Raw genomic sequence first — 12,500 nt, forward strand, 5'->3', positions numbered from 1 at the left:
ACACCCCTCTCGACTGCAATCAAACGCGAGCCAACCAGTCCGATCGAATCCCAGCCCAAAATGAGTCGTCCCTCTAGTCAATTCCCTCTCATTTCACCACATCCGGCGGCGCAGCCTCCTCCTCCTCTGACGCCATCTAGTGGGAGTTACTCCTCACGTGACTCCATCTTGCCAACCAAACTGATCGACCATGACGAAAATCTGGAGCAGTACATGGAGATTGATCGCTCAGAGACGTCCAAACTCCAACAGCTCGTCGACAACTTGGAAAACAAAGTGTCTGATCCCAACCAATGCGTCATATGCCACCGTGTTCTAAGCTGCAAAAGCGCTCTCCAAATGCATTATCGCATCCATACCGGCGAAAGACCGTATAAATGTAAGATTTGCGGGCGGGCTTTTACAACGAAGGGGAACCTGAAAACTCACATGGGTGTTCATCGCATGAAGCCACCAATCAGGATGATGCACCAATGTCCAGTTTGTCACAAAAGCTTCACCAACCTTTTGGTTTTACAACAGCATATACGAAGTCACGCTAGCTTGCCAGGAATGCCGCCAATGCCTGATATGTCTCACTTTAAAGCATTCGGAAACTTTCCAAGACCAATGGAATGGGGTCACCGACCTTTTGATCTTTCCTTCAGACCAGAACCGGAAAGGGAGCTGGACTTGAGCAAAACTTCTCCAACTTACCAAATGCAAAGAAAAAGATACGAAGAGGAAATGATGGACGACAGAGATGTTTCAAGAGATATGGATGATGAATTCATGGACGAACAGAGTCATGATGAACATGAAATGAGCAAACACGACGACGAACGTACTGATGAAATAAATGAAGAAAGACGTGATGAAGAAGTGAAACGAGAGCAAACAAGCGATCGTCCCACCAGGCCAGAGTCAACAAAATCCAACGCATCAAAGGGTTCAGCTAGATCTGCTTCTCCGAATACAGAAGACGAGAGTTTTTCAGGATACCCCTCATCTAGCATGTTCTCCCCTGGCATCCCGGGACTGGGACCAATTCCACAATACAACACCTCCCTTGCAGCCCTCGAGGAACGCGTGAGAGCCATCGACTCCTCCATGGCCAACCATCGATATAATCCATTTGGACTGAATGGATTTCCACAACCATCTCAGATGGGGAAGAAATCTTTTGAGGACAACGCTGATCTTTCTGATTCGGAAGAAAATGTGTCAGCAGACGACAGCAAACCAGGGACACCAGCTTTGTCTGTTAACAGTGATGGTGGAAGTTCTAACGGGTTTATGATGGGCGGCGATAAACTGAGCACCACCTGTAATATATGCTTCAAGACATTTGCTTGCCGCAGTGCACTGGACATTCATTATCGTAGTCATACAAAAGAGCGTCCTTACAAATGCGAAGTGTGCGATCGATCATTTACCACCAAAGGGAACATGAAGCAACACATGCTGACACACAAAATACGCGACCTTCCCAATTCCTTCAGCAATAATAGCAACAGCAGCGAAAATCCAGAAAACGAGGACAATTCTAATGATTCAGCAACAGAAGAGAAAAAAATCGAGGACCAATCCCCCTCTGAAGCGTCTCCTAAGGTCCCAGAGACCAATGGCCAGGAAAGACAAGTCAGCACTGCCCCCGTTGTCAGCACCCCAGGAAGTAACCCCTCAAATAATGGGGGAAGCATGTCAAACGGATCCCAAGATTCCTCACCGTTCCTACGAAGAACACCACTGAAGCACCAATGCCAAGTTTGCCAGAAAGGTTTCAGCAGCGCAAGTGCCCTGCAGATTCATATCAGAACGCACACAGGTGACAAACCCTTCAAATGCACAGTTTGCGGAAAAGCTTTCACAACAAAAGGAAACCTGAAGGTCCATATGGGAACTCATATGTGGAACAACAGCCCATCTCGCCGAGGACGCCGAATGTCCATCGAACCTCCATTTATGATGACACACAAAGAGAACCCTTTTATGCAAACAGGGTTCCCACCACGGGCTCCGGATTTCTTTCAGTACCAGTTCCCGCCGTTTATGAACGGAGTTCCACCCCACAAGATGAACGAGATATCGGTGATCCAGAGTCTCGCCAGTGGCATGGCGCACATGCCCCTACCCCTGAACGCTGACCACCTGACCTCGCCCAGATCCAAGGTTTCGGAACACGAATTAAAGGCCGACTCCTGGAGAAAAAGTGATACCAACGGGAACATTACGTCATCGGGGGAGCTGGACCTGAGCATGAAATCAAATTCCTCCACGTCACCAAACAATAACAGCAAACCTTCTCCCACCCCTGGGGACAACTGGAACTCGGCCTGGAAGACCATGTGTCACTTGTGTAACCAGAACTTTCCCTCGCCCACCGCTCTTGAGTACCACATGCAGAACTTTCATCTCAAAGGGGCAGAATCGCACCCAAAGAGTATAGTTGCTTGAACTGTAGGTAGATAGACGATGCAGTTTTGTGAGTTATGTGTTAGGCATTCCACTATCTGAGGCATTGTAGTGTTGTTAAATGATACTATTTATCATCTTTGAGCAAAAGTGTATGAATGCATCAGAAATCCTATAAACAATGATAAGAAATCCAAATTATTTCAGAGATAGGAGAAATTGATGCATTTACTATGTTCCAATATATACGTTTGCATTTGCTGTTATATGTTTTTTTGCTGCAAGTGATTCTTATCCTATATTGAAATTTCATTACTTGTCAGCAAAAAATATATGCATGTTTATTTTGTGTTTTGCAAATAGTCTTGCGCATGGAAAGAGTCTAGTCGAATCTCATTGATAATCAAACGACATATCACGTGACGTAATAGTAATCTCTACCTCGTTATTACGCTTTCTGTAAACATAGGGCGAATGTATTTGGTAGGAAAAGATGTTCGGGTTTTACAGTAGCGTTTTGCATTTTTTTTTCTGTCAGGAATCAAAACAAGTGCTTGTTTGTATATTCCTGCTACGCAGATTCTTAGTTGGTTGTAACATTGTATTCATTACGCCAATATAAACTGATACGCATCAAACCAAATTATTATTATATACTTTTTACATTTTTTATATTATTAGTGATAATAGTTTCGTGTAGTTGTTAAATGTTTACCTATAGCTCTAATTTCACTGTACATACGATTGTCTACATAGGGATTTATTGCTTTTTCTGTTATTTTATTACAAGAGCTTACTGAATATATCTACAGCCTATATTGTTGTACATAATATTTTTCCTTGTTATTTCTTTACAACAAACTGTTCACTACGTCATCAGCTTAATGTATGAGTCAAACGTCATCGCTTTTTGCGTTGTTGTTTTTCGGTGCTGCTTATAATATTTTGTTCCTGCTGAAAGTATATTTGCAAATAGAGATTTTCGCCAGATTTTTTTTTTAATCTCATCAGCATATAGATATGTGCATGAAATTTATTTATTGGATAATATTTTGTGTCTTCCGTTTCACTGCTGGGGTATATCACATTACACACGACTGTACAACTACCATTATTGTACCACCACTCAACCGCGACAGTGTACGCTGGGGAAGATAATGTAGAACGTTTTATGTAGAGACTTTAGTGTTTTGAGGGTAGAATTCTGTGTAACTTGTTTGTTTCTTTTCAAATATGTGACCAAAAACGGCTGTAATTATTCTGTTAAAGTTTTTGACGCATGCGTGATGAATGAAGAAGGTATCTGAACTTTTGACCTTTGTAAAGAGTGCAAAATGTTGCAGATGCCAGACAGATTGTGATAGAATTTGTGAAATCCATAACTAATTTGTATTCTAGATGTTCTGAAATCTGTGTTTAAAAAGTGATTTTTAAGTAAGGAAATCCATGTCTGAATATTTCCCACAGTTTATCGAGTTCTGAATTTAAATCTAGGTCCTGCTGTCTACAAAAGGATGTTATTTGATAACACTGTATTTTTTCTGTGATGACATAATTTGAATAATTATAACACTTTACAAAAGTGGGGAGTTGATAAATGTCGAAATTCAGCGAATGTATTGAATGACTTAGTGAACCCAGGGTACCTGTAGATTTTTTGCCAACTGGCAATGAAGCAAAAAATAAAATCTATACATACTAAAGTTGCTTGTTTGTGCTTTACTTACAAATTATTGTTGATAAGTGGAAAATGGCAATATTCACCGTTGCAACAATTAAACAGTGATATTGAAAACCCTATCAAAGAGTAAATGGATAACAAGTTCAATGTACTTCACTCCTATATGTAATGCAATGTACGGAGTAACTGTTTGGATACAAACAATTATCTTGTTTTCGTAATGAATGTAAAAATTCAAATTAGTAAATCAAGTAATACAAAACTTCAAGATTGGTCCCTTGCTTTGAATTGTACTCTCGCAGTGATGGCGATACTTAAAAGATCTAGGTTGTCTGTGTTAATAACAAAGAATTACAAAAAGGCAACGGAAGTTAAGATGTCATGTCAGCAGTTTATGTAGTAAGCTCTGATTAAAAAATGATACTGATAGTTAAACTTATCCCTCAAACAATGGAGGGAAAAGAGTCTAGATTTAGTTTATTGTTTTTAAATCCCTCACAGATGGATAATATTGCGAAGTATTCATGAAGAAGATTAATTCTAAATTAATTATTAATTCTTCTCGAGAAGTTTCCCGCTACTAGAAACCAAGATGGAGCCCGATAAGATTTAGGATAATGACATGTATGGAGTGTACTAGTATATATGCACATTTTGCGATCTGAGGAGTTTTTAACACTATGGAAGTGTGAATGACCTAACGGTACTCGATCTAAGCAATTCACGATTCGGTAAATCTGCAATGGTCTAGAATAAAACAAAAAAACAAAAAACTGAAGATTTTAAAATTATGTTAATTAATGAGAAGGAAAGCTATAGAGTTGGAGAGACCACCATAAGACAAAAGGATTATGGAAAGAAAACAAAGTGAAAATGAAAGCTTTGATTTCAGAGTAGATGTATTGCTTGCAATCATTCAACAGATCATCAGAGAAAAGGGATAAAAAGGAGAGAGAGCGAGATAACACATAATATGTAGGTTTGCCATTCATCATATATGATACAAAGATCATAGAAACATGAAATGCATGGACGGGTCCCAAGTACATCGTTATAAATGACGGACTCGCGCGCGATATTTACCACAGCCTATCAAATATGTACGCTCAGACTTCTCATTAACTGTTTGAATATTAAGATGGACATTCATCTATAGGAAGGATTAAAATAACGATGGAGTAATTTTGATATTCCGACTGCACATCATGACGAATGGTTTCTTCCTCTCATAATAAAATAGATTTGCATGCAAGGGTACTAAGGACTGGTCACGAAAGCAGAATGAGGTTGTATAAACTTAATTAAGTGTAAAGTACGCCATATATAAATCTCTAAACTGTAATGATTTATTCATCGAACGATTTTTTAATACATTTAACAAGACGCCGCAAGTTTCTGGAGTTTTTGTCTCCTACGATGTAGTGATTTTTTTCGATTTAAGTCTTCATCCATTTTGTCTATAAATGTTAACGAATCACAGTTGCAATTTCATTGCTTAACAATGTCTTATTTGTACAGATTAGTTTGTACGCCAACGATTAAGAGATATCTTGCATACAAAATACTTTAATTAAAAGCAGTTGCTGAGGAAGAGATGAAAGTAAAAAAAATGTCGTCTGCTTCCGGTGCTATCAAAGACACCCCGTGTCATGCAAATTAATTCACCTATGAAATGTCAACACAGAGGCATCTTCAGTGGGACATTTCTTTTGATATCTTTCACTTTCGTTTTTATTTTTTTAACTCAAACAAAAATCCATCATTTACGTCTTTTGGGGGGAAATATTTCGGAAACAGACGAAACTTTCTGTACATAGATCCCGAGTCAGCCGCCCAGTAAACATCCTGATGTTTAATAAATCATGAGCCAAAATAAACAAAACGTAATTGATAAAAGCTATTATTATACAATGATGCGTTTTATACAAGGCGTTCAAATTTCCATCCGTTTTGAAACATATTCTAGAGATACAGCCATTCGTGTCGTTTGGTTTTCGGCTCCTGACAACTTGAGCATGCGCCAAACTTGTATATTTCAATCATCCGTTTATGTTGACATAGCAACATTACCATGACGAGGAGGAAAGAAATTGTTCGTTTTAGAATATAGAATCTGTCACATTTTTAGACTGTTGAGGATAACTTCAAAACCCGTGAAATACAACGTGAAAAGAAGGACAAAACAGCGCCATTTGATAATGACTCAGGCCCCAAAACAAAACACATCCTTCCTTTATTTTGCTACGAACAGTGTATAAAGACACAAATATGTCTTCTCGAAGATAGTCTTTTCAGATAACCAAAAAAAAAAAAAAAAGAAATCCGTCAGATTTCAGAATACATGTATCTTACAATATGGCTTAAAATTGTTATATTTTTTACTATTATAAAAAACAGAAAATGTATGTTTTGAAGTATAGTCATCTACGATATGGACATATACATATATTCATGTAGGCGGAGTAAATAAGTACATATTCTATTTATAGAACTTTTCAGGTTAATTTGTATATTCTTGCTTCTAAGTATATTGCAACTGTTTCTAAATTTGTTTAATGACAAGCGATGTGACTGAATTAGCCCCAACCCTCAGGGAAAAGGTATAGCTTTATTTTTACCAATTGTACGTGATGTACATTTGTGCGATTTTATATGGATATCATTCGTAAAATCACACATTTAATTTTTATTCATAAAAATATCTAAAAAAACGAACTAAAATTTGAGTTTTAGGAAGCCAGATAGAAAAACAAAGTCGATCGGGACTATAGGTCAAAAACTAATTCCAGTCTTAGAAGTTGCTGCAAAGAAAATAAACAAGTCTTGTACTAGAATACGGACCTACTCCAAAACTGTTACAGGTTAAACTATTTAAATACTGTTCATTCAAAGCAAAAGAAAGAAAGCATGCAGTTTGGAAAATCGTTCAAGAGATCCAGACAGAGGCAGAAATATCCTTTATTTTCTCGGCTTTGTTGACAAAGTTAAATATACAAGTTAAAAAAAAAAAAAGAAATCCGTCAGATTTCAGAATACATGTATCTTACAATATGGCTTAAAATTGTTATATTTTTTACTATTATAAAAAACAGAAAATGTATGTTTTGAAGTATAGTCATCTACGATATGGACATATACATATATTCATGTAGGCGGAGTAAATAAGTACATATTCTATTTATAGAACTTTTCAGGTTAATTTGTATATTCTTGCTTCTAAGTATATTGCAACTGTTTCTAAATTTGTTTAATGACAAGCGATGTGACTGAATTAGCCCCAACCCTCAGGGAAAAGGTATAGCTTTATTTTTACCAATTGTACGTGATGTACATTTGTGCGATTTTATATGGATATCATTCGTAAAATCACACATTTAATTTTTATTCATAAAAATATCTAAAAAAACGAACTAAAATTTGAGTTTTAGGAAGCCAGATAGAAAAACAAAGTCGATCGGGACTATAGGTCAAAAACTAATTCCAGTCTTAGAAGTTGCTGCAAAGAAAATAAACAAGTCTTGTACTAGAATACGGACCTACTCCAAAACTGTTACAGGTTAAACTATTTAAATACTGTTCATTCAAAGCAAAAGAAAGAAAGCATGCAGTTTGGAAAATCGTTCAAGAGATCCAGACAGAGGCAGAAATATCCTTTATTTTCTCGGCTTTGTTGACAAAGTTAAATATACAAGTTAAAAAAAAAAAAGAAAAAAGGGAAAGGAAGACGGATATTCCTATCAAGTTCAATATTAGCCTACTTCAACTATTCGACAAATGGGAAATATTTCACCAAAACACACGTACACATGTATTTTTGAAAATAATCTTCAGAAAGCTTAAGCTATTCGCATAAAGATATGAACAGATAATGCCCTGCAAAATGTAACACCGTAATCTCCCAGTAACAGAGCAAGCAGTGTTCGGAGACATGAATTGGTCATCATCTGTAATAGTCAGATGACTTTATTATATTATGTTTGACGTCGATCCTGGTGAAAATCTTGGACTGTTGATGTGATAAAAGCCGGGAATCAAATTTCACATGACTGTTTCCCCCAGATAAATGTTCTTAATGTCCAAGACGCTGGAGGCCTGATCTGTTCTCAGAATATGAATGATATTACGAGAATATTTTGATCCCAATCAAGCCATTACTCATCTATATTACATCTCAGCCGGCTAAAGAAGCAACTATGAATATAAACGATGAATTTATGGAAATTGACATCAACTACTCCCATTAAACACTTCTGTAAAGAACGGAATATTTTCATAAAGATGTTTTCGCCAATTTGATAGTCAAATGGAACGGCGACCAACTAAATTCCCAGATCGCTATATTTTGCACAAAACAATTGTTAAAGATTATTATGTAAATGGCTCTCCAATCAAATGGCTTTAGGTTCCGCCACGGGGTGAAAAATACGTGGAGGGTGCCACGAGACTTTTCAGAGAGCTTTTGTATTCGAATTGGACTCTCCTGAAAACTGTAGTAATTAAGGCTTTGTTGTCAATTGCTACTTAAAATTTGATTTCAAAGATTGATATCTCACGAGACGTCCTATTTTCGAATTATGATATCGGCCATTTTAACGCGTTGATCATGACTTAAACGTTGCGCTTTAGAGAACATTTGATTGTCCCATTGCAACGCAGACATTGTCGCACTTCTAATATATCTTAAAATCATATTTTTAGAATGTAGGAATATTTATCATTTGATAGCATGTGAACATACAAGTTCGCCTCACATAAAACAGCCATATTTCATGAATGAAGGCTAAGTGAAGTGACACGGAAAATAGGATACAGGTATGGCTAAATGAAGGAATATTAATAACGTTATTAGGTAAAATATTGTCAATTCTGACACGGCAAATAGAAATCCACGCACAAATCCCATTAATCGGATATTAGTTATAGAAGAATATCAAAGTTGATTTGGTCTCGGCCAGCACTGGCGATCGTGAGAGGGAATATATAAATGCCTCAGTTAATGAAGTACCCCGCCCTGGAGGAAATTGATAAATATGACGCAGCATGAAATATTGGGGGAATACTCTCGATTACAGGCATATATTCATAATCACAGGATTGTTACAGATCAGTCATGTGGCAGCATCGTTATTATTAATAAGTCTGGGTCTGACATTGCATGGCTGTATGTACGGTGGACCATGGGTGTAATAACAACACATAATATCTAGGTACATTGGTTAGTTTCAGCTTCAGTTAAAATTCTGATTATTTTTACACATACTTGTATAATAGAGAATAATAAATAGAGTGAAAAGGAATCGAATCATCAAAAATCGTTCAAGATCGACACATACATTTATGTACTAAAAGGATGGGGGTAGGTTTTTGCCTTTACCCCCACTCCTGTTCTTAATTGTCACCAAACTTACAGAAGCAGAATTAAGTAACAATATTTGTTCATTCTGACTTTTGCTAAAACCAAAGTTCCATATTGCCATAGTATTAACGCATCGCTTAGAAGATTGTCAGTCAGTATATATTGTTTCGTGCAAAGCAATAATTTTTCATTCAAAAACTTTCAAATTGCTTACAACACAAGAAAACAAAAATCGAAAACATCTTATTGCTTATACATGTGGTAATCATACACACACACATCTGCCAGGCATTGTGATTTTGTATAAAGAAATATAGCTTTTTGTTGATATTCCTATAACAAGTGCTGTGGAGTGTATTAATTTAGTGCCCTGTTTTTCCTCGAGATTCTTTAGATCTTTTTCATGGCGCATTAATATCTTATCGTTCATAGAAAAAAAATAGAGACGTTGAATATCATTATTATTGGAAAAAATCATAAAATCTGTAATCGTTTTTTATGTAAAGAGTATGCGCAGTCTTAAAGAATAAGTCGTAAAACGACGGTAATTAATGAGCTTAGAGCGCAGTACAAGGCCAAGCTATTTTGTTCTATTCTTTATGGATTTTTTTTTGCAATGGGGTGGGGGGGGGGGGGGGGGTAAGGGGGGCTACAATAACACTTTGATATCATGTGAAGGTTATAAGATATTTTGATATTGTTTTTCATAAGCATTTATGTTAACAATATTATAATAGATGTTTTAATATTAATATAACGTACACTAAGGAGCCAAGGATAAGTTTTTTTTGTTTTATTTCATTCGTTATCGTTTTTGCAAAGGGGGGGGGGGGCTACAATACTGCTTTGATGTCATGATATCTAATATCAAAACATTCAATTTATGTGAATGTAGTTAGTATATTATTTGATATTGAGTTTTTTCCCAGTATGTAAAGAGTATTGCTTTTTTTTTCAAGTATGGTTACAGTCAGAAACGTGTGTTGACATTGTGTAATTGTGTAATCAGACTTGAATAGAGTTTATTTTCTTTTCTTTTTTTATTTTGCCGTCATGAATTTGGACCACTTTTTCACCCTTTATAACTATAATGTTGACACACATGCCTGCGATCTCTTTGTCGATACACATTCCACTGATATTATGAACTTTTTTTAAATAAAAACTGAATCGATTGCCTTACTAGGACGTTGGACAACCAGTAGTATACATTAAGGACAAAGTAGGCTATCTGTACTGTGTATAAATATACACAGCTTCCTATTCAAACGACACTACCAGCATATGTCCACACTCCGGTTTCCCACGACCAGTTTTCGATTAGGGGGCCTAATAAAATACAAATGGCGGAAGGGAGAGAGAAGGACCTCCCACCACTGACAAAGTCACCGTATTGTTGCTCTTAATGATGATGGTATTCAACTCATATACAGGTACATATGTACGTGTTTATTAGTTGTGGAAAAATAAGCGGCGGCAAGATCAAAACAAGATATATAAACATATAGGTATCTAATTGTCATTGTTTAGTATTGGCATGGTGGTTGATTTCTCTGCATGTATATGCATCCTTTTTTTCAGTTGCTTTGCTTTTTGTCCGTTTGTCGTTCATGCTCGTTCTCTCTCTCTTCTCTCTCTCTCTCTCTCACTCCATCACTCTCTCTCTCTCAGAGATGTATACACATTAAAAAAACTTCATATACGTATTTTTATTCAGTGTGAGTCAGTGGAATACCCCCATTGCGTCCAACAATACCCGTGGCTTAGCTTCTCATGACTGAGTCATTTGTAAAGTGTAGTTTTTTGGCATTTTAATGGGACTTAGTTTGACAAACAAATCACCCAGTCCCTAAGAATTATTTCCATTTGCATAACTAATCCCCGAAATAGCGACTTTACTCCATACTCTACAAAGAGGGGTGTATATGATAATTAAATCGCGCATAAAGATATTCGTGCTAATAATTGCATAATATGGTTTGATTTATCGCTCCTCTGTAATGTAAAGCCATAATTTAGTTAATTAGGGTTTATTCCGGAATACCAGTCAGTGTTACAAATTCTATCTACACCAAGTTTGAAATTAAAATGGAATATTGTTACTATAGTAACAGGTAATTGAATGAGAATAAATGTCACTTTCGCCTGAGGCTCAACACATCCTATGTAATTTGCAACAAAGAAATTGAAATCCCTGCTCGAAATAAACTTGAAAGTTTAAGAGTGAGATTCACTATAATTTCATTTAAAAGCACATATGTATTTGAGGAAAATAAGAAGATAAATCACCGACAATGAGGGTGTTCTTACCGAAGTCACAATACAATTTAGCATAGGCACTTATTACACGAAAGCCCCGGAATCGATGGCCAACCAATGACGTCATTTTGTGATGCTGGTGTGTTACACCATAAATATTTTAATTGAAATTTCCCAGAGAAAAAGTAAATAAAAATCAGTCCTTTTTTCCCCGGTTTGAAAGCTGAAAACTTGACTTTATGCCTAAACATGCTATAGATAGCTGTGCTGTCAATGGGTATTTCGCGTGTTAATGCAAGCCAATAATTTGATTTATTGCTATAAGTAATGAAAATTAATAAACGAAATGGCAACGGCGGTCAAAATTTCAAATAAACAATGATTAATTGCACATCATATTATAGAGCTTAAGATAACTAGATTACGTTTCGAACACGCTTTGGGGATCGAGTATCAATGCCTTGATATTCAGACACTGCTGTTAAACTTTGACTTGAATAGTCTTTGAACTTGGGTAATACGGATATCTGTGATTGCGTTTGATGAGAACATAATTACATTTAATAGTAATCACATCTAATCAACCTGTAGGGAGTTATCATTTTTCAGGGGAGAAAAAAATCCCACCAAAAAACCAATATATGGATTGCAACAGAAACGATATTTTTATTATTGATATTTTAATAAAACGAAAATATGGAACTCCAAGTCGTTAACTAAGAATAGAAATGGGGGGATGAAAAGAACTTTTCTGGAACGAGAATCAATAACCGTAGCCATCTACTTCCTTCCTGTGTGTAATAATTTTCA

The 12,500-nt window shown here is 36.4% G+C and overlaps 1 protein-coding gene across 4 annotated transcripts in view; it reads left to right on the top strand.

Annotated features, from left to right (window-relative positions):
• Positions 1-4,097, top strand: part of LOC128187012 (sal-like protein 1) — a 40,841-nt gene extending 36,744 nt beyond the window's left edge. For all 4 annotated transcript variants that reach the window (XM_052857034.1, XM_052857035.1, XM_052857036.1 and 1 more), the window contains one exon: positions 1-4,097. This exon is cut by the window's left edge and continues 443 nt beyond it. In XM_052857034.1, the coding sequence (XP_052712994.1) occupies positions 1-2,436 (2,436 nt within the window). In that variant the 3' untranslated portion in view covers positions 2,437-4,097.
• The last annotated feature ends 8,403 nt before the right edge of the window (positions 4,098-12,500 follow it).

Source organism: Crassostrea angulata, chromosome 6 (genome assembly GCF_025612915.1).
Source record: "Crassostrea angulata isolate pt1a10 chromosome 6, ASM2561291v2, whole genome shotgun sequence".
Lineage (NCBI taxonomy): Eukaryota > Metazoa > Mollusca > Bivalvia > Ostreida > Ostreidae > Magallana > Magallana angulata.